Source organism: Pelmatolapia mariae, linkage group LG23, assembly GCF_036321145.2.
Source record: "Pelmatolapia mariae isolate MD_Pm_ZW linkage group LG23, Pm_UMD_F_2, whole genome shotgun sequence".
Classification (NCBI taxonomy): Eukaryota; Metazoa; Chordata; class Actinopteri; order Cichliformes; family Cichlidae; genus Pelmatolapia; species Pelmatolapia mariae.
The window spans coordinates 25,114,086-25,141,018 of record NC_086246.1 but is presented as its reverse complement, the minus strand read 5'-3'; the positions used below and the strand labels follow the sequence as shown (position 1 = coordinate 25,141,018).

Sequence of the window (26,933 nt, the reverse complement as noted above, 5' to 3'; positions counted from 1 at the left end):
CTCTGTCTCTTGTTTTCTTGCTTTTTTGGAGGCCAAAACCTTTTCAGGACTTTCCAGGTGTGGCTTGTTAAACTGCAATTTAAGAATATTTAGTAATCTGAAACCTCTAACAAGCCGTAGAAGAACTACAGATACTAACAATGTCATTTCAATCAGTTAAAGTGACAAATGCATCAACTGTTGTGCACAACATTGTTTCTTCCAAGATATCCTGGTGGATATTAACCAAACAACACATTTCAACAGTTCTAGTAGAAACAAATGCAAGGAATGAAACAGAAGATGCTTTTAAATAGATCAAATTGTTTCTGTCTTTTGCCCTTAATGACCTCCCCTGTTCCCTCAATAACGACAATTTTTCACACCTTGGTACGTGTCAACAAAGTTGTGGTTTGATGATGATAAGAATAGATTCTGGGGTTTTCCAATGGTAGCTGCATAGGCAGAGCTCACCCTCACTAACTTCTGATGCAAACCCAGTCATTTTGTTCTATAAGCTGGCCTGAAATATGAAAGAAACCTCTCAGCTTAGAGAGGATTTCAAGGGTTACTCCTAGTCAACTTTCAGGGGTTAAAGGATTTGGTCCTAAAGAGAGAGCGGCTCAGCATTTCTACAAGCTCCGACCAACCAACTTTGACACTCAGCACCAGGTCAAAAAAATCTGTCTTGTTAAATATGATATATGTGTCACATTTCTGTAATGATCTTTGTGGGACTGGTGGGTGGGACTCTGCCAAACTTCCTCTCTACTTCTCTGAAAAAGGCAGCGTGAGTGCTGAGAAATTAGCCGTCTTTCTGGGGAAATTCATATTGTCTTTTATCTTTTTTATTCCTTTCCCTGCTAACAAAAACAACAAAAAAAGCAGTTCCAGCTCATTCTTTCCTTGGCTGCCTCACCGCTGTTGTTACAGAGAGCTCTGCTAGCTCAAAATCATCTGATGAACAATGAGCTAGTGAATCATACATAAAATTTCCCACTTTGGCGGAGCTCCAGTCACTCAACAGTTTGGGCCTTAATGGTGTTTTTTTGTAGAGGGAAAAACCTGACAAAGTCCAGACCTTTTTGTTACGTCCTCACCTGCTTGATTCTTAGCGTGTACAGGAGAATTATGCAGATGCTGTCTCATCACAGGCTCATAAAGCTAAGAGTTAATGAACCATCACATTGTGCAGTTCAAAGCTGCCCTGTGAACTCTCTCCTCCTCTGTTGGTGTGAGTCAGGTCTGTTAGTTTTAGCTAAAACAAGCATCGGCAGCTGCTTAGTGTCACAATTGTATGATGCAGGTGGAAGCTTCCTTCAGGGGAATAAGAGAGCAAAGAGATTAGAGATGCCTGAGACATTTTTTAATCTAAAAAACTGTTAAAAAAATACATTCGGATCAGTGTATGAAAACTATGCAAACACCTGCTCAGGTTTGTTTTCAGTTATTCAAATGGGTGCCTGCGGAGGTGGATATTTGAGCAGGCGCGAACGAAATAAACAACACGTCCTCCAGTTCAACTATTCATTCAAAGAACCTCACGCAGAATTTAACTATTTGAATATTGCGTGCAATTTTAAAACCAGTACAAGGAGATGGATAACTACCTGTATCAGTACATAAAATATCTAGATCCTTACAAATTATAAACTAATGATGTAAAATTATCAGGTTAAGTCTTAAAGAATAAACATTTGACTTTCTGATTAGCCTGTGCGCTGAAAACAACAACAATGATCGATTTCCTCAGTGTGAACCAGGAAGTAAACCATCAGGAAGCTGTCCTGCATGAAGCTTTTATTATGAGCATCTTCTTCTTCTTTTTTTCAGCTGCTTCCTTTAGGGGGTCGCCACAGCTGATCATCTACCTCCATTTCACCCTATCCCAGCATCCTCATGTGTCACACCAACCTTTTGCATGTCCTCCATCACTACATACATGAACCTCCCCTGTGGTCTTCCTCTTTCCCCCCTGCCTGGCATTTTTGTGCATATCAGCCTTTTTTTCCAATGCATCCACTATCCCTCTTCCGCACATGTCCACACCATCCCAGGCTGAGCTGTCCCTCTGATGTACTCATTTCTAATTTTGCCTATTCTCCCAGTGAAAATCTGATCATTTTCAACTCAGTCTCCTATCTTTTTGTCAGTGCTGCCGTCTCCAAACCGTGCAACATAGCAGGTCTTGCTAATGTCTTGTAAATCTTCCCTTTACCCTTTCTGCTGTCACAAATCACCCCTGACACTCGTCTCCGCCCACTCCACCCTGCCTGCGCTTTCTTCTTCACCTCTCTTGTGCACTGTCCGTGGCTTTGGATGGTTGACCCCAGGTATTTAAACTCATCCACCTTCACTGTTACACCCCTCTCTCTCTCTCATTCACACAAATGTATTCTGTTTTGCCTCTACTGACTTTTATTCCTCTTCTCTCCAGAGGATACTTCTACCTCTCTAGGCTCTCCTTCACCTGCTCCCTACTCTCACTACAGATCACTTAATTAGCAGCATGCAAAGAACTATGTAATAAGTTTTGCTGGGTGTCAAAAAGCCATCCAGATTCACAGCATTTCCCAGCAGAAGATGGCAGTATAATCTGTTATATTTGTTTGTTTTGTTGTGCTTCTTCATGTTCCTGTTTCCATGTTTTTCTGACTCTTTCAGTTGTCATTTAGTTACCTTTGACATAAGTTTTTTCATGTGTCTTATTGTGCCCATTCCCTCCTTTCTGCATTAACTGCCATTCCTTTTTGTTCCCACTTGTGTCACTTTTCCCACGCAGCCCTCAGTGTGCTGTGTATCTAGCCATGTCTTTCTCTTTCTCTTTGTCTTTGTCAAAACGTCTGTTTTGCCTCCTCTATCCATCACCCTTTGTTACTGTGCTTCCTGGTTAATCTTGAATGAATGTTACCTTGATAATTTTAGCTTCTAGATATAGTTTGTCTTACGTGGTGTTCCACAGGGATCCATTTTAGAACCATTACTGTTTACTGATTAACTTCAACAAGTTACCACAAGGTCAGCTGTTATCAGAAGCAGAATGACTGTTATGATAAGTATGCCGATGACATGTGATAACTGGATGGCTAATGCCTTTCTGCAGTCACATCCTGATAAGATGGAACTCCTGATCGTTGGAGCTAAAACTGAAAGTCTGGAAAAACTCTAAACTGTCCTAAAAATGCCACATGGATAAAGAATCTGACTGTGCTGAGGTTGTTACACTAGAACTGATTTTAATGTTACATACTGGGGACATACTAGTCAACAATGAACTAGCTTATCTTCGACTCCATCTCCACCTCCACCTTTTATGCTCCAAAGAACATACTGTCTCGATCAGAGTTTAAAACCAACTGAAAAGATTCCTGTTTAGCCTTTCAGCAGTTGAATTCCTGATCTTTAGGATCCTTTTTACCTTACTTCTGAGTTTGTTAGTGGATATCAGTTTGTAGGTTTGATTAATTTTACTGGACTACTGTAAGAATTAATTATCTTTTCATTATACTTTTACTGCTTTCATTAGTTTTTATGCATGGACTACTGTCCTATTTAAGGTTGCCTTTTGTTGTTTTTACTGATATTTAATGTTTTCAAATTATTATTTTTTATTTACTTTCATCTGTCTATTGATTTAACATTTCATTATCAACATAGACTTATTTGGTAGCATTTTCGAGGGGTTTTATTTTTGTTTCTCTGTATACATTTGTGTCCTCTTCTGAATAAACCCTGACTCTGCATGTCTGTGATTTTTATGTTGTGATTCTAAAAAATGCTTTAAAGATGATTTTCAGATGAGAGTTTGGCTTCAGGCCTCGTCAGTTTCAAAGCAGCCGTCAGTAAAAATGACCATTCGGTCGCTGAACAGCTGCAGTCAGAGTTTGGTTTGCATTGCCGGCAGTAGTCAGACCTGTTCCCCGTGGGTGACTCTGCCAGGACTGCCCTTTATCACCAGTTCTGTTCATAACTTTCAGAATTTCTCGGCACACCTTTTTGGTGACCTCAGCATCACCTCTGCTTTTTGTGGACAATGTGGTTATTCTGGTTTTATCAGTTGGTGACCTTTAGCTCACACTTGGGAACGAGAAGTCGCACCTCCAAGTCTGAGGCCCTGGTTTTCAGCAGGAAAAGGGCGGAGTGCCCACTCTGGGTCAGAGATGAGCTCCGTTTCCAGGAGAAGGAGTTTGATTATCTCTGGTTATTATTTTTAAGTGAGGGAAGATGCCAGCAGGTGATTAGCAGATAGCAGCAATATGGATGATCAAGTAGTGAAGAGGGTCCTGAGCGTGAAAGCAAAGCTTTCTACCCTACCCTCACCTCTGGTCAGATACTCTCAGTACTGACTGAAACACTGGGATTGGGGATACAAGCAGTTTAAATGAGCCTTCTCTGAAGAGGGTCTTGGTTCTAAATTGGAGAAAGGGAGTGGTCATTCAAGATGAGCTCAGAATGGAGGTGGTCTAAGCATCTGGTCAGGATGCCTCCGGGATGACTCCTACTTCAGGTGTTCCAGGGATGTCAATCTGGGAGGAAGAGATGGAGCATACCCAGGACAAACAGGAGGAATAACATCTGTTGGTTTGACTTGAGAACTAGAGGAGGGTCTGAGGTTCTGTGCTTAGATTGTCCATGTGACCCGATGGATGGATGGAAATTCAAAGCAAAGTATTAATCAAATTAGCAGTAATTTAATGACTTAATAAGACACATTCAGTGTTTCTGTTACAAGGTGGCTTAGGTGTGCTTGTCTGTGTGTTTTGTCTGAAGGCAGTTCATTTCAGTTAACAAGGGTCACATGGTTTCAATTTGCAGCTTTTATTGGCTGATAAACACGCAGATGTGATAAATTTACTCTGACACTCAGGCTCTGTGTGTGTGTGTGTGTGTGTGTGTGTGTGTGTGTGTTTAGATATTTAACAGTGTAACATGAGCACACTCCTGTTTCTATGAAGATAATAAGATCAGATTACTTTTCCTGTATTGAAATTCCCTCATTTGACTGCTCGCATCTCTTTCTTTATCTCTGATCTTTTGCTTTTTCTTCCGCCCTCTCCCTCTGCATTCCCCCCTCTTCTTTAAATTCAGTGTTATTGATCATAACTAAACTGACTTGAATGTGATCGCGCACTTCGAGTCTGTTTCAGTGCAGCAGCACACACTGCAGGCCAGTGTTGGCATTACACCCCAAAAGGGTTCATTTTCTGTCAGTTTTCTTGCTGTCAGGCCTTTAAAAGCGTCATTTAAATTCAAATATTATGTTTTAGACATTTCATATTTAACAGGTGTTTGATTCAGGAGCAAGTGATGTTGAGAAAAAAGAGTTACTGGGGGAGAAAACCGAAGAAATTAAGTGAAGTGATATGATTATCCCAGCTGAGAGGCAGGAGGCAGAGTCACCCTGGACCCTGTGCCAGTCTATCACAGATCATATAATTAAAAATTAGATATTTATTCTGAGTTGTTGTAGTTTTGATCATTTATGAACCTTTATTGCTGTTGTTTACAAGTAGGATGCTGCAAACCTGAAGAAACCAGGTCGCTGTACATGTGGTAAGAACTTGTTTGGATTTGGGTTTTTTGTTTATTTTATTTTCCTCATGTTTCAACTCACCAAAACGTCCACCCGGTTACCAGAAGTTACCAGAAGTTACCAGAAGTCCGTGGTGACTCAAATCTAAAAACGAAGGCCAGACATTTGTATTCAAACCATCAGGAGCTTAGAGGAATAACAACAATAATCTGGCATTGTGGGTCGGAGCTGAAAGTGAAACCGGCCGGACCACACACACACACCCTCAGCTCCTTCCTGCAGTGAGTCCAAGTCAAGCTTTGGATGGAGCTGATGGCTGTTACCCGAAAGCATGAGTCATCGGGGACGACAGATCGAAGTAAAAACAAACATACTGAAGTTCTTCCACTCTGACGCATCCTGCTGCTGCTGGTCAGACACAAAACAGCAGCTTTGCCACATCAAGGCTTCGGTGGCTGTTGGGCTCAAGCTTCTTTTAGGGCCTCATGCCCGCCAGGGAGCTGATTTCTTCTTGCAGGATATCTTTGCCATGCTACTGTCACGCCGTTTCATGTGGTGATCATTAAACTGATATTTATGTTGCAAACGGGATGAAAAATCTTTAATTTTGTGTTTTAAATTAATCTGAGGTTCATCAAAAAAAAAAACAGGCCCTCAAATGCTGTTTTCTCTAAATTATATCTTTTAAATATAACTATATGTAAGCTTTTATTTATTATCAATAACGTGTGTAGATTTCTTCAGTGAAAAGACTGCATCCTTAAGGTTTGGGTTAAACATAAACACAGTTTAGTTAATGTGTGGAAAATGTTTCCTATGTTTTGTTTGGAAAAAAGCACATTTTTAGAAGAAACTGTTGACAGGTTGCAGTCACGCATAAGCCCCAACACAGTACTCCAGTACAGCACTTTGTGTGAGTGTACTCGGTCTTGATTTGTAATTTCTTTATCTTTAAAAAGAAAGAAAGAAAATGGGCTGAAGGTCAGGGGTGCAGTTTCACATTTCAGCCACCAGAGGGAGTTTATCTTCAGCACATTGACGCACCAGAAAGCGACAGTGTCACAAAGTATCAAGTTTATTAATGTACTTTTAGAAAAACATCAGCAAATAAAAGAGATTTTACTAAAACAGGATAAAATCAATAAAGTCTGCTGGAGCAGAAAACTGGAGCTTTGATGATGGGAAAACAGACAGAAATGCACCACTCTGGGCTGGAAATTTACAAAGATTTTTTCCTCCCTGCTGATTCATAACTGTCACGTGTTAGTCAGACTCCAACCTGTAGTTAGTTGTTTATTACTTTGAGCTTAAAATATGACAACAAACACAATGGAAAATCACCAGCAGTAAGCACTCCGGTAGATGTTTATCTTCGTCTGCTAGGCTCATTTGACCTTTCAGCTTCTTTGGCAGGATGATGCAAAAACTGCCTGACAGCATAGAGACTCGCAACAGCTGTAAAAGTTTTAGAAATAAGAAGCTTGTGAAGAATGTGAGATCTGAGGCCAAATTCTTGAAACGCTGAGAAAAACGACTTAGTACTCAGGAACAAAATGTTACCAACGTTAAAATAAAGGTTATTTAAATGTGTTGCCATTTATTTTGTGCGTCAATCACGAGAATTATTAATAATATGGACTCAGCGAGTTGTTTCTGCAAGAGAATCTTTATGCTGGCCCCAAGGTGCACAACACAGCGAGAAAATGGAAAACACAAGATGTACACTGCTCTGCCAAGAAAGAAAAGTCTGCCTGGATTTAAAAGCTTTCCACTGGATTACTACTGCAGTCATTAATATATTTCTGCTGGCAAAAGCTTATTTAACGCTAACAGATGCTGTGAGAACTTCTTTCTTTTGTTAAACAACCATGTTGGAGGATGTATCGAAGGGATGTGGAGAAGATGTTACACTTTTTTTTTAACAACGAAGACCATTTCTGAAACTGCAAAAAGTGGACAATGATAAAAATCATGAAATGTAACCAGAGAAAAATCATTAATGATCACGTAAATATTTAGTGAAATCAAATCATTAAAAAAAATGATAGTAGAGCTCATGGCAAAGTTTAATAACAAAGTTAAGAGTGCTTCCACAGGCAGTGCGAAGAGAAAATCAGGGGATTGGCATTAAAAGGCTGTACAGCCTTAAGGAAACCACCTTAAGGAAAAGGTCATGTTATCTGGCGAGCGCATATTTAGCTCCAGAGGGATGGGTGCTAGGGCTGTGCCATATTCACACTAGAGGCACAACACAGGCACTTCTCACAGTGAGAGAGGCCTCTGAGTAAAACAGAAAGCTACTTCAACAACCACCAACAAAATACAGTACGCTGCAAAATATGGAGGAAAAGTTGAGGCAAAAAATACATGGTTGAAGGCACGTGAGGAGCAGATGCTAGCAATCAAAAGGAAGCAAAGTCAACCTAGCATGGCTGGAGCTAGCTCCACTCTATAAGATTTAAAGAGCAAGAAGCAGATGGAAATTTCTAATGTTGTCACACGATGGAAAAGCAGGGCCAGGTTTAAATTATTTTTCAGTTTTGTTTTATTGTTCAGCTCCTGAAGATTTACAAGGTTCAGTTATGTTAGCACTGTTAAGCTAATTATTTAAGCTATTTCCAAGCTATTTCCCTGCCTGGGCTACTTTTGTACCTAGATCTAACTAAGGTTGTGGCACAGTATGTAAGGCTACTATTGGACTATAATGCCACTGTAGCTTGGTGCTGGCACATTAGCTAATCAACCATCAGTAACAGTAGCTCAATGGAAAAGAAGGAAAATGCCCTTTGTTTTGTTTGCACTCATAAATGCTGCTGTCTGAGATCAAATGTTATTCAGACACAAATATCATTATCACAAATGTCCTTTAAAAATTAAATTTTGAGGTTGTATCAATCATCACTGGGATGAAGAAGCATGCCTAGTGCCAATAGTAGAGACCTGTGAGGGGAGTCTTATGATGTGAGGTTCAGTTCAGTTGGTCAGGTCTACGTTTATCAATGATTTATGCTCAAACGGTGAGGCCAGCTGGCTGCCTGAATGTGCTGAATGACCAGGTTCTGCCTGCCCTGATGGTGCAGGCATCTTCCCAGATGACAATGACAGCATTCATTGGGCTCAAATGGTGAAAGAGTGGTTTAAAGAGCATGAGGCATCATTTTCACACATGGATTGGTCACAACAGGATTGGTCCAGACCTTAACCCCATCTTTGAGATGTGCTGAAGAACCCTTTATGCAGCCATCTGACCGCACTCACGATCAATACACAGTCATGGAGAAAAATGAAGGCAAATCTGGAGGGAAATAAGTGTAACAATGCACAAGCTTATCAAAAATGATGCCACAGCGATTGCATGCCAGCATCAAAGCTAAAGGTAGAGCAACAAAACATCAGAGTGTGTGACTCTTTTTGTTAGGGCATTAAAAGATATATTATAGGTAATATATAAAACATCATCAACAAAACATATACTCATATGAAAAAAACAAATGAGGAAATCAAAAAACAAATGAAAAACAACAGTAAAAAATGGAAAAACAATATTTTAGAAAACATTTATTGCTTTTGAATAACTTTTTAGTTTTTTTAGTTTATGTTTTCTGCTGCTTTTAAAACTGTTTTTGTTCTTTTTGCAGTTTTTTCTGTTCTTTCTGTTTCATCTTTTCTCTCTTTTTTATTGTAGTTGAGCTCATCTTGTTTTTTCTTTCATTACTTTAAGTTTTGTGTTTTCTGCTTTATTTTTCTGTTTGGCACCTTGGGGCCACCATAGCTTCAGGATACCACAGTCAGTCATAGTCATGGAAATGCCTGCTTGTAATTTATGCAACGTCGCTGCATTAAAGTGGAGCTTTTAACGAGGGAACAATGTAAACACAGGTCTACCGAACACAAACCACATCTTAGTTTCTTTTGGTTGTTCACATTCCTGAGAAGGGCTCACATTTCAGACAGTTGTGCTTTGCTCACATTTAGTGGTGCCAACGTGCAAAGGTGCTCAGTGCAATTTTTAAAACCGGCTACTTCTAAAAATGTTAAACTTCCCTTCTCACATCTTTGTTGTTTGATGAGTGCAACAAAGCTACAAAGCTCTCAAGTCTGCAACGTGAGTGACACTTTTGTCACTATTTTCCATTCCCCCCCCCCCCCTTTATTCCTCCTCTTTGGCTGTCAGAGGTTCCTCAGATTGGAGCGCTTCATCAGAGCCAACGGAGTCGCCGTCACCACTGTCGGCGTCCTCGTCTTTGTCCTCCATCTCGTTGGTCACGTATTCGCCTTTATGTCTGGACAGGCACCACATCAGCACGCCGATGACGCAGATCATTAACAACAAAACTACACTTACGATTCCTGTGAAGGCAGAGGGAAATATCATCACAGAGCCCCCAACTATGCATTTAAAGCATCACTTTCATTGCAATTCAACATAGAATTCAATATCCTGCCTATGGAGTCTGCTGTGTCTCTATTTTTACTTTTCACTTATAAAGCGAAGTTCATGTATTTCATGAACTGATATCTCTAATGAACTGACATAAAAACCTGATATATATTATTAACTGACATTTGCATTTAGTGAACATTTCTGCTAGAGTAACAATTATAACAAGAAAGAAAAACTAATAACATAAAAACTTCTTTTAAAAATCCAAATTTAGAAACTTTAACACATTAAAGAATACTTCAATTTTATATCCCACTGTTAGTAAAAACTTCATTAACTGAAACAAAAATTTCTGGAGAATACGAGACCTGTAAAAAATTTTCTTTTAACAAATTAGAACCAAATTTAATTAATTACTAAAATGATAGATTAAAGAGGTAATTACATTTTCAAATATGTTCTTCTATTTCCTTATTTATCCCTTAGATTTAAGAATTTAATTTAAATAAATCTACATCTACAGTTTAGTCTTTAAAATTTTCATTTTATATTTAAAGCTATTAGTATTATTATATTGGTCGATGATTATTTTATTACATTCCAGACTACATATGATTTGGTCGTTGGAAATAAGATTTGAAAATCATTAATCCGTACAGAACAAGTTATTAAACAGAACATCTTTTTCATTCATGTTAACTGAAATAAAATTCAGCAGATTCACACTCATTGTTGAACATCATAAGAAAAGAAGTCACTTCTCACCACCAATCAAAGCGGCAAAATCTCCAGTGTCATAGGTTTCTGTAAAGACATGAAAATTAAGTCAAACTTGGGTGAAGTTTGATATCTAAATGAAATGAAATACAGTAGAGGTTAAAATACAAACTTCTGTGTCAGATTCATCTTGTAGAAAAGCTACAGAGGTCCAGATAAAAGTCAGTGACAAAGGCAAAGTGAAATTTTGAATCATTCTCTCAATCTACAGCCTCCTCGCTCATGTACTGTCACAAGCAGCAGCTCACAATATTAAGTTGTCTGGGGGACACAAACAGCTGTTTGTGTTTACATTTTCCCTCAGCTCAGAGTCCAGCCATGCGTGGCATTCAAACAACGGCCATCTATTTTAGAGCCTCAGTGTGTGTAGAAGCAACATGACTGCAAGGCCAAAAAGAAACGTTACACACCATATTTTAGAAAATTAGCAAAATCAAGAAATATATATATACATATATATATATATATATATATATATATATATATATATATATATATATATATATATATATATATATATATATATATATATATATATCACTGTTTATGAGGTTTATGGTACCTAAAAGTTTCATAGTTTAAGAAAACCAAAGCCAAATTTAAAGGATAATAATGATGAAATTTGATGAGAAGTTGTTTTAAGTTTGGTGATAATAAAAATGACTGTTTATGCAAACAGAGCTACTCTTTCACTTTTAACTTTCCAAAGATTTACCAAGAAAAAAAGCTTGCTGTAAGTTCCTAGAAAAGCATTTTAACTCATTAATACCAATACAACTGTTGTGTATAGGTGTGTTTGTTCAGAAATAACTATTTTTTGCTGTTCATGTACACAAATAGCCACTTTTTTTTCTTGTCACTATGCATAAATTTGTAACATATTTCAACAGGTAACAGTATCCGCTTCAAAAACTAACCTTTAATCGATTAACAATAATGCTTTTGAGGAACCTAATAAAAAGTAAAATTACTGTTCAGAAACACAAGCCAATATCTTAAGAACATAACTTTCAGATACTGTTGATCTGCTATAGATAGTTTTAAGAGCTGATGCATCTTTTCTTTTGTCCTCCACTTGTTTAGTTCCTCAAATTTTTTAAGGACACACTGCACACCATGCTGAGATATGCCAAGTTTTCAACTAAAGCTCTTTGGGAATCACCTTGTTGGTGCAAAAATATTATTTTATGTCTGTAACTGTGTTAACTTTGGTATTTAATAAATTAAATTAAAGAAATTTGAACAAATGATGTATTTTTGTGACAGGCTTCTAGTAACAAAGTGCCTAAAGATGCTATTTGAAATTCATTGTTTGCTAAGTTGTCTGATATTTGTAGACACAACACTGGATCATCCCTTGAGTTAAGTGCCTTTTTTTGTGCTTGAATGGTTCATAGGTCAGTGTTAAGTGGCTCAAACAAGCAATCATTCCTCTGAAAATGGTGCAAGGACTGGGCTGAAAATCAGTGAAAAAGCAGCCAATATCTACAGAAAAAACTTCAGAAGGCCTAAAGATCTATTGCTCAAGAGGACTTAATAGCATTACTGGAAATTCTGGCTCCTTGGAAGGAAAAATATAAAGAAATGTTTCTCAAGACTTTTGCACTGCAGGTTATTTTGCAATGGCATGTTACAGTTTGTTTCTATTTGTAGGCTTCTGATTGGCCAGTGTTTCTGTATCGCCACCTGTTGCTATGGCATCTTGACAGTGCTTAACATCATTTTTTGCATTTCACGTTAATAGACCTTTCAAACTGAAATTGAAAAACCACAGTTTTTTGAAAGATACCTGTGTACATGATGACATAGACTTATTAACAGCAGAATACACCAATTTGTTGTTCATATGTGTTAAATCTGTATATCTGATGTGTCTAATATTAATCAAGCATTCTAGCATCATCTAAAACGAAGCAGAGAACACTAAGCGTTTAACAACACTTAAGAAAAGAGCCTTTGGCTGTTGCAGTTCAATATAAAAGTTATTTCTAGGCTGCGTTGGTCCTGCCAGGCCCTGCTGTGGAAACGAGGACCGGTATGAGCGTTTTAGGCCCTTATCTCCACAGCGACAGACCCCCGAGGCGTCACGCTCGCTCCTTCCCATGCTCCACTCTGACATCGGGCTGATAAGACACTCCCTGCTAACACACACAAACACCTCGGCTGGTTCACTGTGTTTGCAGGGTGTTTGTCCCACAAACTGGATGTTGAATTTTAGTATCCTATAATCTAAATCTGTTAAAAAAAATGCTTATGCATGTGATAAGATTTTTGGTGCTGGTTTAAATTTGTCATTCAAGCAAAAATAATGGTGCAATTATACAATTTATAAGGCAATTATTTTGTGACTACTGGGGCAATCAGCTGCTTTTCCAGTGTCCCATTGAGTTCTGCACATGGACTCCAGCTCCAGATGGTAGTCTGTGCTGAGATCATGACCAATACAGATCCTAATGAAAAAAATCTTTGATAGGCATTAATCACCGTGATTTTAGTGGTCTTCTTCGATAATCAGACATTGGACACAGACATGTACAGTGCTCATATACAGAATAGTCTTGAATCATTATGGAATGCACTGTGTGAAATGTAACCATCACATTTACAAATACACGATAATCTCTACAGTACCTGATATTAAACTGAAAATAAAAAAAATCAGCACTTTGTCATAACACTCTGGATCCTCCTGTAGGTCATCTTTGTCAACCGCAATAAATCAATACACCCACCAGTGCACAGGAGAAATAACAGCTGTAGCTAAACCGGCAAATTGCTCTTTCAAGATGTCAACAAATCCTCAAGACTGATGTGTAGCGCATCAACTCTTTTGTATTTGTTTTTGATTTATTCATAAGAAAATAACTACACAAATGCGAATATTTTATTATAACTGTAATCCTGTGTAGCAGAATTAGGTTAATATAAAATATAAATCAACTAATCTCTTTATGAACACTGTTAAGATTTTGAATAAACACATATACAAACTTATCAAACAAATTAAAAGAATTTCAATAAAAGTGTACAAAAATATTTAAGCAGCAACAACAGACAGCAGATAGATGAGTTTCCCTGTGGTCTACTTATGCTATATTCATGTTTAATGAACAAATGTTATGGTGAAATAAAATAAAAGACAATTCACACATTTTCCAGGCACATACCCTTGGGTCCTATCTTGGTCACAAGGTCTGAAAAAGGAGAGGGGCTTGTTCCTGACAAAGGGGGCACTGTTGCGTGAGCGTTCATACTGAAGTCACCTGTGAAGAAACAGCATGATTTATGAATAAAATTCTTCTTGCAGTTAAACTGATGATAATTTAATTTACAGCTAGTGCAGCTAATTTCGTACAAAGTTTCCTCTTAATTAGCTGCATTGTCTCTGTAATATTTTAGTTATTTTATGCTGGACCATCTGCTGATGTAATCTCTCCAGCATGTCCTGGCTCTGGCCTGGGGCCTCCTCATGTAGGACGTTCCCACTCTACTCTGAGCCCTTTATTAAAGACCGAGCTCCTCACCGTCCCTCTAAAGTTGATCCCAGCCACACTTTGGAGGAATCTCATTTCAGCTGCTTGTATGTGGGATCTCATTCTTTAGGTCACAACCCACAGCTCGTGATGATTGGTGATATGTTTTTACACTTTTATTGTGTTATTAATTCTCATTAAAATCTATTTATTTAGCTTTAAGCAATAAAGGCCACAGAAACTATTCTGTTAGGCTTAGGCGTTAAAAACTACTTGTTCAGGAGGTAAGAAGTAGTTTTAAAGTTTTGCTGACTGTCAAGAAAAAAAAAGGACATAAACATGGGTAAACATCATGGATACAGTTTATATGGCCCCCTGGATTCTGGCAGGCCCGTGGCTAATCCCTGGTCAATCCTTGCTGTGATCAGGGACTTAAGTTTATGCAGCCACAGCTGGTAAAATCCCAAGTTTAATGATGGTAAGCTGGTTTTAATGACTAGTGTATCAACCAGTCATATTAGCGATAATAGACGCTAATGCATTTACCGCTTCCTATATTTGTGCATTTTAATGTGTTGTCAGGGATTTAAATGCTCTGTCCTTCTGAACATTGACATAGATGTGTGTTTCCAGCAAATATAAACTAGAAATTGTTGAGACGAGCATGAGAGAAATGGCTACAGGCCTTACATAATACTTTGTTTTGCTTCCACCCATTGAGTCTGCCTCTAATGACACTTTACAATGTGCACTTGTAATCAAGATCAAGTTTGAAGATGCAGTGCAGTCTGGGAATTTTTGTAAGTTGAGTAATCATTGGCCAGAACTTTGTGATGACGATGGACGTAGCGGCTGCTTAACGGACTGATACTTATGGAAAGGAGTGTTTTACTACCAACCCCATTCACCATCCAAACACCTTCATCCAGTAATTTATTCTGTGCTTTTCTAACTATCATGGGTACTCAAACACTCTGATATATGCATTGGGAGGAACCGGGGGTTCGGTGTCTTGCTTAAGGACACGTTGACACACATGCTGTAGGGGCTTGGTATCCAATCACTGACTACCTGATGGATGGATGGCCCACTCTACCATAGCTGCCTCCTCAACCTTGATGAGTTTGGTATAATGATGCTGATCAACAAATTTCTGTCTATTAAAAAAAGTGACTCAGGTTGTTGAATCAAGAGTTCAGGTTTAGAGATGCCTCAGCATCCTCTGAACATGGGTATTGATTTTGTTGACTGCAAAGCCAATGACCAGTGTTCATCTGTTTTTGTTCAATTTACCTTGTGCTTGTTTGTTTCCCTGACACCAAAAAAGCAACATTGGTACCAGGTCAGACTTTCATTTTCTAGCCTGACATCTTTACAGTCTTATCAGTGCACACATTAAGCTTTTCCCACCACAAACAACACCCTAACTTGGATCCTAACATATTAGAAACTCAATACACAAAGGTGCCTGAAATAATGTTCAGTTTTCATTTTATCCCATTACCTCATGTGAATCCTTGAGGCTTACGATCAGCAAATTTTAAAGAAATTGTTATGAGGAGCATATCCAGGAAATTAGCTGGAAACCCAAACCAACAGTTGTATAACCCTTCCTTTTAAAGTGATTAGTGTTAACTTATTGTATCGTGATCCCCTCAGGAACTTTTTTCTCAGAGCCAGATTTGAATTCTCTGCCAGATGTTCTGACAGCAGTGAACTAAGTTTGTGTCTGCAAGCGAGAAATCCAGTCAGCATCTCCAATTGTGTCAGGGTTTTTCTGACCCCGTGAACATTTCATTTGCAAAATGCTCCATTTTAGCACATTTCACCACACAATAGAGCCTTTCAAGGAAAATCCAGTTTTTTCTGACTCATGAACTCGAGGTGTCGCACTAAAATGCATCCAAAGCATCGACGTTTGCCTCCGTAACAAGAGTCATGCTTCGGGTAAACAGCTGCAGAGCATTAAAGTGTAATGCACAAATATGACACTTTAATCACCAGGTTATTTGAGTTTAATGCTCTTTAAACATCCCTAACTGAGGTGACTAAGGTTTTTATTTGTTTCCACTAAAGCAGAACTTTAGTTTCACACATGCAACTTTTAAAATAAGTGAGAACAGATTGTTGACCACTGACTATAACCTGAAAACAAAGTGCCCAACAGTTTGTTTGCAGAGCAGCTCGTTCTGCTCAAAGCAACACAAAACCACAACAAGGATTTTGATATAAAGAGAAAAAGAAGCTCACCAGTTTCTGAGAGTCAGCAGGCAACTCTTCTTACACCGACAGAGTGTACGTTGGACAACACACACAATTCAAAACACACTCAAAAACACACAAACACACACACGGATGGGTGTGGTGTCAGTCCCCAGGGTCAAGATCTGTTCCCCCTCTGGCCAATAGCAGAGCTGACTCCACCTCTCTGATCCTAAACAGCCTGCAGATGTCTGAGTGCATGCAGCTGACAACGCCTCTTGCATCATCTGTTAACACACAGAGGAGCACTTAAGTGTGTGTGTGTATGTGTGTTTTTGTTGTTTGGCCCTTGTGCACGTCCTGTGCTGAATAATCCTTACCTTCAGCCTGGTTATTAATGTGAACCGTCTTCTTTTAGACAAATAAAGATGGTTTCTTAACAAGAAAAGGGTGCACAGTCTCAGAAACGGGGCTAGAGTAAAAGTCCATGTACAATCTACGTGGAATGTCCTCCTTATAGCTAATTAATGGACCTAAAGGTACATTTACCTTTTCAAATGTGAAAAAAGGTACCTGTATGTTCTAAATCTCCAATACAAGGGTGAATATTTGTATTCAGCCAGATAAAAGAAGAAATGGGGTATTCATTTTACTCTTCCTTAGCAACCCGAGGTAAGATTTCAACATCACAGAAAGATTATCCTAAATCCACATGCATCAAAAACTAGGATAAGAAAATGATTCCTTGATGGTCCTGGTTACACTGTTTCTTAGCTTCTCATATTTAAAATTTTCATGGTTTGTCTTCATCTCTCATGTTAGTTTTTTGCCTTCCTGTTTTACTTTGAAAGTTAGTCTTGCTTTGGTTTGACTTCCTGCTTTTGTTCTTTTCCCTCCTTTGTGTATGTCAGATTGTTTTGTTGCCTTCCTGTGTTCTTTACTTGTGGTCTTGTTTTGTACTTTTGGAGTTTGTCTTTCTTGGTTGCCTTCAGTTCTTATACTAAGCTATATATCTAGCACTTTTTTGTTGTATGTTTCATTACATTTTTCTTTTGTGGAGTTTGCATGTTTTCCCTGTGCCTGCATGGACTTCCTCCCATAGTCCAAATACATGCATATTGAATTAATTATGGATTCAGAGCAGGAATTGATGGTTGTCTCCATCTGCACTGTAATAGACTTGCACAGCACACTTTCATCCTGCTGTGTCACATAATGCCACCAATGCTATTCAAGGTGTATAACTATCCCTGTCAATATTGACCATCAAAAAAATCTTTGTTAGGAGGTTGAAGGAGTGGTGGAGTTAAAAGGCATTTCAGCCATTAGTACTTCTGACCTTCATTTATGTTCACTTGTTGGTTAGGTTTAGACACTAAAAAGTACTTGGTTAGGTCTGTTTGGTATTAAAATACACCATTAGACCATTAATCTTGGACAGAAATCTTGCCATCTTGCTAATGCCACAACCCAACATCAAAAATGAGACCCAATAGTGGCTGTTATGCTACAGTCACACTTGGGAAAACAGTTGCTGGGATAGCATGACCAATATTATCACTGAACACAATGAATTTGGGAACTTGTTGCTTTTGAAGTGGTTGCTTTAAAGACAACCACTCACAGTTAGTTGCCATCTTCAAAGAGACTTTGGTGTGCCAACACTGTGATGAAACGGCAATAACGTGAAGTCAGTCTGTTGTCAGTTTGTGATTGAATGGGGTCAAGTTGCCAATCGGTTTGTGGTAATACAACGATTAACTGTGATAAACTCGTCAAATCTGAACTCTGTCGCTGTCTGCATATACAGAAATTAACTACTTACATCTACAGTCCAGCCACAACCTCAAAAATCTGAAACAGAAATTCTTGCATAGTTTCTGCAGGACAGTTATTCAACTGCAACATGACATAGGCATTCACAATTCTAATTTTTTTTTATTTGAATATACCCAGAATACAACCAGCTGGCAACCAAATCCACCGTGTTTTTCTTGGTACCAAGGATGTTGCTATCCGATTTTTACTCTAGTAAGACAAAACAGCATCAGTCGATGTCTAGAGGATAATAAAGGGAATGATTAGTTTGATGTATTTTTCTTTTAAGCTCACACTTGTGATGAATGAGTTTTGATGGCTGTTCTTGAAGGAGCACGTACAGATCACCAGAATTTCTTGGACTGTTATAACTGTGAACTGCTGATCAAAAGAGGTTGTGGACTTCACCTGACTCTCCTTCATATTTGTATCTTATTTTATTATTTGAAGTATTTCCATTAAACTTTAAGAAATGTTGGAGTTGTTTAGCGATCCATTCATGATGACCTGATGTCCTGTCATGTACCTCATCTGTCTCCCAAAATCAACATGAATAGACTCCATCACCTAAGAGTCCGTAAATAAATGAGCAGTTAAGAGAATGAATGGATGCTTTAAAAAACTGTCATAAAGATAAAACATGCTGATTAAGGTGCACTCTAAAGAGAACTATCCGCTGATGCCACTTAATTTTTATGACTCACGCTGAGTCATATTTGTGCTGCAAATGTGAAGTTACAGGAATAAAATACTAAGCATTCCTGTGCCTCAGAAAAGACTAACCACTGGACCATTTAGTGTATTTATTTAAATTTCACTATGTTTTAGTTCAGTATTGGTCTCAATAAGTCTTAAAAAAGCTTCTCACTTTTCCTTAAATACATCTTCTAAAAAAATGTGCTAAAAGGACAAACTGAACTTCAGTTTTTCCTGAATAGCCTCTTTGCTAAACAGGACAGACCTGCAGGCCAGTGACATTTGAAACACTAAAAGAGCACTGTTAAACTAAACGGCTACAAGTATTTCGTTGTCAGGGCTCTCCGAATACTTTTTTGTTATTGTCACCGTGCTCACTTTGGCATAACACAGATATTCTAGGAGTAAAACCACAGAGAAAAACAACATATGAGACCTTTAATGGTTGAGCAACTCTGCAGAACTGCTATGTAAATATTATTGCAGTGCGTCTCTGAATTCTTCTGACAGCCACCCAAGATAAGAATAAACAGCCTTCTTTGTCCCCTTGCTACAGAAATATTGACTGATTCAGTCACAAACTGACCATTTAATTAAATTCGTATCACCAGCGTCCAAACAACCCAACATTCAACATTTCATGATGCACATCAGACAAACTCTTCTGTTGCACTGTTTAACTGATCATTTCTACATCTATAATGATTTAGATTTGCTTCTTATGCTGAATACATGTAAACCTACAAAGAGCTACAGCAACTACAAGCTAACATTTAAAGTCAGTTATAAGTAATTTTAATTACTTGCCTACCAGCAACTATTTTAAGATACGTATTAGTCATTTTAACCATTTTGACCTCGATGTAATTTTTGCCAAAACATCAAATAAACGTAAATGTAAATAACATGGAAAACATGGAAAATCTACAGTTTTATTAAACACTTTGACTTCAAACTATTGAAAGAGGCTTCCAATGTGACGTCTAAATTAAAACTCACAAGCCCTTTTTTAATGTCTTTATGAGCCAATTAAAAGTTGAGTTTTAAAATTTGATAGCCGTTTAGACCTTTAAGAAGGATAGATTGTTTGAATTTGATTATCTCAATAGCCATTTTTTTAGATTTAGAGATTTTGAGAGCAAATGAAAAAAAGAATAATTTGACAGAAAACTACCAGCATTTTTTTTTCTAACAAGAAAAAACAAATTGACAATATCAGGGGTTTAGCAAAGTAGCAGCTACAGTAGCACAAAGCACCAAAAAAAAAAAAAAATCTTTGCATTGCCAATCAAATAAGATTTAAGGCTCCTACTGTCTTTGTGAGCATGTTTGATGGTATACACAGTTTCACAAATGAAATCGTTTTAAGAATATACTTAATGTTGATTAGCATTTCAGACACTTTCTCAAGATTTAGTGGCCATTGATGACTTTTGACCGAATAAACTCATTAAAGGGTCTCCAAAAGATGACTATAGCAACTTTAGACAAACCTAAAATTTACTTTTAAAATTTGATACTGATTTTTTAATTCATTTTAACTTGCCAGCCACTTTATCAGTTTAGTGGCTTTGTCAAATTTGACAAATATTAAAAGAACTAGACTATAAAATCCTTTTTAGGTGCTTTTCAACACCTGTGAAGTCTCTAATTAATTTGAGTTTAACAACGGAGGAGCTAGAACACTTTAAACTCTCTAGCCAAACTGAACCTTTTACAAGCCAACGTAATATTTTTTTGTGTGCCTAAATTGTCACATTCAGTATTTGATATTTTATATTTATCTCCAAATCACTATGTTGTGAATTTTAACAAGCCCACAAACCAATTACAAAATATGATAGTATGTAAGATTAAAAACAAACCAGTAGTGTTCTTCAGATTGTTGATTGATTCCTAAAGCTACGAAACCTTTTCAGTTTCAGCGCTTTTTTCAATTTTCAGGAATGGATTGAACTCGGCAAACAAATCCCAAACCTATCTGCTGTTTAAGTGCTTTTAAAATGAAGCCCAACTTACCAGGTACTTTTTTCCCAACTGCTATACAGTTAAAGTTAACAAACGAGGTGTTAGAATAGCTCATACTCACAAGCCATTTTTGAAACTTTTACTAGCTAACTTTCCCCCCCTCATGCCTCACTTCCCACTTTTAAAGTTTCAATATCCGCAGTATTTCCCCCCTTTACACAATTATTTGACTCCTAAAATAGCTGAGTTAGCTAACTTTAAGTCAACTTTCTCAACTTACTGACTGTCCAGAATCTCACATGCAAAATCTTAAATGACTGTTAGTGTCTTAGTAACTGACTAGCCCACAATGCAAACTGCAAATATTTTCAAAATGTGATATTCAGATAGATTTTTTTAAACCATGGATGCATTCTTGTGGCTGCTAGACTGAACTAACTTATTAGTTACTTTCTTAGTTTAGTATTCTCTAAAGATTTTTTAAGATTCATCGCTGTCCGAACAAACCTATTCACTAGCTATTCAGGTGCTTTTAATATAAAGCTCAGCTTACAATATATATTTCCAAAATATGATACTGTGAAGTACTGAGCTGCAAGCCACTATCAAAATGAAGCCCTTCAGACAGTTTGTAGTTTGAAAAACATTCTTTTAAAAGCCATATTGAAGAACTTTGTGTTTGTCATCATTTGTCTGACATACTACTTATACTACTACTAAAGCAACCAAATACTGCTACTTATTTAATGCCCCTAATGATCAATTTCGGTTTATCAAAGGACCCACAAGTCATTTTAAAACTTTTACTAGCCAGTTAGTTAATTTATTATATGACATCAAACCTTAAAGTTGCTTTCAATATTTGATAGTCAATATTTCATTTAGTCAAATAACTGCCTAAAGGGGGCTCTTTAGTTAGTTATTTGACTCCTAAAGCGGTTAACTTGATATGGTCATTCAGGGTTTTACATGCAAAGTCCCAAACTGACGGTTTGTGGCTGTAAGATTGATTTAGTAGTCCATGATGTAGTATATAAACAACTTTTATAATTTCACTGCTAGAACGGCAGCCAAATGTAGCAGCCATTCTCCAAAACCTGTAACATATACAAAGCCTTTACTTATACAAAGTGATGGGAAATGATAAAGAGTACGGGAATAAAGGTGTAACATGTATTGATTGATAAATGGTTGGCTTTAGTGGCCAAACATATAGTGAAACACTTTTAAGATTTGTTCTGCTTGAGCTACTTTAGTTCCTGCTTTTGTACCAATCTTTGCCGCCATTTTGAAGACTTTACATGCCATCTAGAAATTAAAACACAAACAAGGCTGATTTCAGACGCTAGACTGGAGCTTTTTACCAGCCACCAGCCACGTAATGGTGGCTGGTGGCTGGATTGTGTTTCCTCCACCCTGCGCTGCTGTGAGGGCATCGACAGTTTGTGCGTTGCTAGGCTTCTGCTTCTTTATAATGTACTGTGGCTCCCCTTTGTCTTCCCACCCGCTGCCACCTCCTTAGTCGTGCTCGTCCTTGAAGAACTCGTGGCAACAGACGGTAACTACGGAGATGAATGTCATGAACTCCTGAAAGTTGCACTCGGCGTCGCCGTCGGTGTCCAGGCTGTCCATCAGGCTGTCCAGCGCAGCCTGGTCGTTCACATGCTGCAGGGAGGGAGGATGGGTTCAGCTCGGGACAACAAAACTCCAAACTAGTGCTTAACAGTTTATATCATATGTTTTTAAATCTCACAACATATATACATATATTTTTTTAAATTTCCCATCTCACCGCCATCAGATCTGGGAGCTCGTCATGAAGCAGGTCCTTCAGCTCGCTCTTCTTCAGTTTATGTTTGTCTCCTTCTCTCTCCGAATACTTCTGAAACACAGCGAGGATGGTGGCCATCGAGGTCTCCAGGTCAGTCATCGTCACCTGTCTGTTAAACCTTGAAAAGTAAAGTAAATAAAAGCGTTAATCTTAAGATCATTTTGGGAGATTCAAAGAAAGTTAAATCACTTTTATTTATTTATTTTTGAAATTATGTATATATATTTTTAAAATTCAATCAAAATATGAAGTCGCTGAATTATTTTCTGATATATTCTGATGAACTTAAAAGTATTGATTTATGATTCCTGAAAAAAACATAAGTAAAAGTACTTAAATAACACTAATCCACATAATACCCAGGGTTGTTCTTTTTAGCATTTCTAGAATTTGGGAGTGGACCACATTTATTAACATGTGGAAAGTACAAGGATTGGCTCTGTATGACTTTATTTGACATCTTTTTTTTCTGACCATTTAGCAAAGAAAGGTGGCCATTATGCTTGAGTAAATGGACCACAGTTAAAGCCTGTGTAGGTCCTCAGTTGTGCAGGTTCATGGTAGCCTTAAGTGCTTGAAATGAAGGCAGATGATCTTCATTTTAGGATTGTGGATGAGGGGTGAAATGTCTTGGCAAATCAAAAAGAAGTCAACTTGCCTTCATTTTAAGCACTTAACTCAACCACACTTAACAAAACCCCTTTTTTTACTCACGTGCTGATGATTTTTCTTTGCAGTTATAAAAAAATCTGACTCCATAATTAACAGAGTGACTTTAATTAGTTTTACCAGCATTACAGAGCAAAAAATGCCCCGCTTTAGCCTTAAATGCCAGGTAGTATTGATACGGTAATGAATCCTTCTTAATTTTTCTGCTTTAAATGCAGATTTTCTTTTTGTGTTTAACAAGTCCTTGAAAAAAGTCATGAAACTTACTAGAAATAGCTTTTGTCTCTTTGCTACAACATAAAATACAAAAAAACAAAGACTTACTGTTGTGCGAGTGCAGGCAGAAGTCCAGAGAGCAGAGGCTGAGGATGGGCTGCAGTCTTTATACTGGACCAGTATGTGGGTGGGGGTGTGAGGAGGTGCAGGTCTGAGGTCAGCCAGCCTGTCATTCAAAGTGCTGACCAATCCCAAGTGTCCACCTCTCCTCACTCCACTGCAGCCCTGCAGTAACCAGCACTGACTCTGCAAACTTTGAAATAAGAGAGCAGATTAATTTCGTGGCCTATTTTCATGACTTCTGATGTCGTCACTCAGTAATCTCCACACTGCCCTTCTATATGTCCTCCTTGTCTGAGGTCTTCCTCTTTTTTTCATACTTTACCTTCAACTTCCTTTGTCCAGTACATCCACTATCCCTCCTCTAACATGTCCAAACCATCGCAGCCTTGTCTCTCTAACTTTGTGTCCAAACTTCTCAACCTGAGCTGTCCCTCTGATGTACTCATTTCTAATCCTGTCCATCCTGGTCACTTCCAATTAAATATTAACATTTCCTGTTTTTTTCCAGTGCCACTATCTCATAGCCATGCATCATAGCTGGTCTCACTACCATCTTGTAAACTTTGCCTTTCACTCTCGCTGCAGACCTTCTGTCTCAAATCATTGCTGACACCTGCCGCCACCCACTCCAACCTGCCCGCACTCTCTTCTGCACTGTCTGTTGTTTTGGATGGTTGAGGTATTTAAACTCATCCATGTGCACTACCTCTGCTCCTTTCGGCATGATTAAACTTTTTATTGATCTTCTCTTCAGAGCATACCTTCACCTCTCCAAGATCACTTCGACCTGCTTCGACCCTTTGATTACAGATTGCAGTGTCATCTGTAAACATCAACGCATATGCCATTTATAAAGTATTCCCACCTGATTGAAGATGCAAAATGCATTGCCTTTTCCCCGTGACCTTAGCGTTATCACAGGAATATAGTGTGGTGTTAATAACGCCAAGGTCGTAGGTTCAATTCTTATGCTGGCCATAAAATGGATAATTGCAAAGCCTGTATCATACTTAACGCAACAGTCATTATACTTAGGTTTTGCATATTCATTGTCAGATATCTTGATGCATTCTCAATCATCCAGGTAACTAAATCCCAAAAAGTTGTTTCTGTTCATCTGGACGTAGCCTTTTCATCCGAGTGACGTCTTTAGTTGACTAAAAAAGTCAACTGGCGAAGGAATGTTTCTCCCACTGAAAATGCTACATCCAGATGAACAGAATCAACTTTTTGGGATTGTCAGATAATGACTTCACCACCAGCACAGATGTGGTGGAGAGTTTCAGTGACTCTAGCTGCGATGAAGACTGGCTGACAGCTAGCAGCTACGCCCACTTTTATGGCTCAACAGTCAACTTTAAGCCTTGACAGAATTCAAATGAATAAGTAATAAAAATTAATTCACCTCTCATAAACTTGTCATGAAACTCAGTCACTGAATATTGTTTGGTGGAGAATAAAACTGCTTCAAGCTTTGTACACGGCAGCCAGTTAGCTCAGCTGGTTAACTCCAAGGTCCAAACCTCATACTGGCTAGTGAGAAGGAAGAACGTGTGGTATTGTGCGGTTAAGTGTACATCCAAGAAATTTGTGCTTCAGTTTTGGTGAGTGAAAGTAGCCCATCTCTTAGCACTAATTTGTTAATTACTTAGCTAGCTAAGCTTGCTAGAGTTTGCTGATAATGTAGGACTCTATCTTCTAAACATGGCAACTCTGGCTCCAAACAAAACAGCATGGCGGTGGCTAGAAAAATGTTAAAGCCTCAGAATGACAGAAACCAACAGGTGACATCTCTGTGACCTGGTCCAGTCCTGGTATTTATATGTGGTTAAATGGTTAAACACACAAAAACTTTTAATTATTTGAGTTATTAATATGACATGTTGGTTAAAGAGCATAAAACTGAAATGTATTTACCAAACACCTCAGGACTAATTAAGATTAACTGAGATAAACAGACAAAGTGCCAAACCTCTCCCTCTGTGGCCCTCTCTCTGTTCATAATGGCTCGTATAGCATCCATCTATGTTCTTCTTTCTGCCTCTTTTCGCTGTGTTTGGGCATCTGCTGGGTGACAAAGGCCTGTTTCACAGGAAGCGGCTGGCTGTGCATGTTAATGAAGACGCTCTTTTCACTGCTTAAGTTGGCCAGACGTGTGCCCTCTGCAGCCCAATGAGGGCTCACAAACAGCACATCTGCTCCAGCCAAATAAGCTGAAGTTGACGCTGAAGTCTCGGTGCCAACATTTTACCCCTAAATGCTATAAACAAACATTTCAGGGGTGTACAGAAAACAAATAATTAGTCAGCATCTACACTTTCAGTGCATTGATTTTGGATGTTCAGCCAGGTGGGACCTTGCCTGGTAATAAATAAGGTTTAATACCACAGCTTAGAGTATCTCCATGTGGCCTAATGGACAGGGCATTTGACTTCAGCTCAAAAGTCTGATGGTTTATGTCCCTTTGTGGTTGATGCAAAATGATTCTGTTCACACAGGCATACAGATCAGTTTGTCTCTAGGCAGAGGGTGCTGGGGTTGGGAAGCCGTTAGCTATATTCAAGGTTGAGATTCCTGTTTTCTTTACAAATAAAATAACCAAAAACTAATCTGTTTTTTAATGATGACTTCAGTTCAAGTGGGGACAAACGCTAGACAAACCCACCACTTTCCAGGTGGTTCAGCTAAAACATAAAACAAAAACAAAAAAACCCCAAACCTCTCATACAGTTTTTTTTGAAGGGGAAACTGTCTATGCTGAGCAAGGGATGGCAGATTGATTTTGGATGTTGTCAGGTAGGACTATGCCCCATTATAAATAAGGTGGAGCTGAACTGTATGAGCATATGTCTTAATGGAGAAGGTGTCTGGCCAGGGGACTTTAAAGTCAACTTTTGACGCCCTTTGTGGTACCCAAGTGTTTCAAAATGACCTGGTGATTCTGGCATCTTCCATATTTGGTCAAGTTAGAAAAAAATCTGTTTTTCTCACTGCGTGTTTGGGCTGGATAATTCAGATGGTTAGAGCCTGGTGCTACTAATCCCAACGTAATGGGCATGTGCTCAAGCCACATACTGGCCACTTATGATTAAGGCTGTTAGAGATAACATAATTGCCTTAATGATAACATAGTTATCTTATTAAGTCTTATTTTATTAGTCTTATTAGGTTGACTACCTTACCACTCCTGCTCAGTTTACAGCCCCAACATCTTCTCCTCTCCAGAGCATAACTTGACCTCGACCGTTCGATTAAGGTTTACAA

The 26,933-nt window shown here is 38.3% G+C and overlaps 2 protein-coding genes across 2 annotated transcripts; both read right to left on the bottom strand.

Annotated features, from left to right (window-relative positions):
* Positions 1 to 6,569: 6,569 nt before the first annotated feature.
* LOC135932332 (cell adhesion molecule 4-like) lies at positions 6,570 to 19,163 on the bottom strand. Its single transcript, XM_065469778.1, has 4 exons — positions 16,397 to 19,163; positions 13,841 to 13,936; positions 10,662 to 10,700; positions 6,570 to 9,862 (listed from the first exon to the last, which is right to left on the bottom strand). Exons 2-4 carry the CDS (start codon positions 13,923 to 13,925, stop codon positions 9,663 to 9,665), a joined length of 324 nt encoding a protein of 107 aa, XP_065325850.1. The 5' UTR covers positions 13,926 to 13,936; positions 16,397 to 19,163; the 3' UTR covers positions 6,570 to 9,662.
* A 120-nt stretch (positions 19,164 to 19,283) lies between these two features.
* Positions 19,284 to 23,756, bottom strand: s100b (S100 calcium binding protein, beta (neural)). The gene is made up of 3 exons (XM_063467784.1): positions 23,655 to 23,756; positions 22,623 to 22,779; positions 19,284 to 22,495 (listed from the first exon to the last, which is right to left on the bottom strand). The coding sequence occupies exons 2-3, from the start codon at positions 22,758 to 22,760 to the stop codon at positions 22,349 to 22,351; spliced, it is 285 nt and encodes a 94-aa protein (XP_063323854.1). The 5' UTR covers positions 22,761 to 22,779; positions 23,655 to 23,756; the 3' UTR covers positions 19,284 to 22,348.
* Between the last annotated feature and the right edge of the window lie 3,177 nt (positions 23,757 to 26,933).

Bases quoted from the DNA above. Each gene is read 5' to 3' on its own strand.
- s100b (XM_063467784.1), bottom strand. From the start codon at position 22,760: ATGACTGACCTGGAGACCTCGATGGCCACCATCCTCGCTGTGTTTCAG. The intron at 22,496-22,622 runs GTGAGATGGGAA...CCCTCCCTGCAG, and splicing joins AGCTCCCAGATCTGATGGCG to CATGTGAACGACCAGGCTGC.
- LOC135932332 (XM_065469778.1), bottom strand. From the start codon at position 13,925: ATGAACGCTCACGCAACAGTGCCCCCTTTGTCAGGAACAAGCCCCTCT. The intron at 10,701-13,840 runs GTATGTGCCTGG...ATGTCTTTACAG, and splicing joins GACCAAGATAGGACCCAAGG to AAACCTATGACACTGGAGAT. The intron at 9,863-10,661 runs GTGAGAAGTGAC...CTGCCTTCACAG, and splicing joins TTTTGCCGCTTTGATTGGTG to GAATCGTAAGTGTAGTTTTG.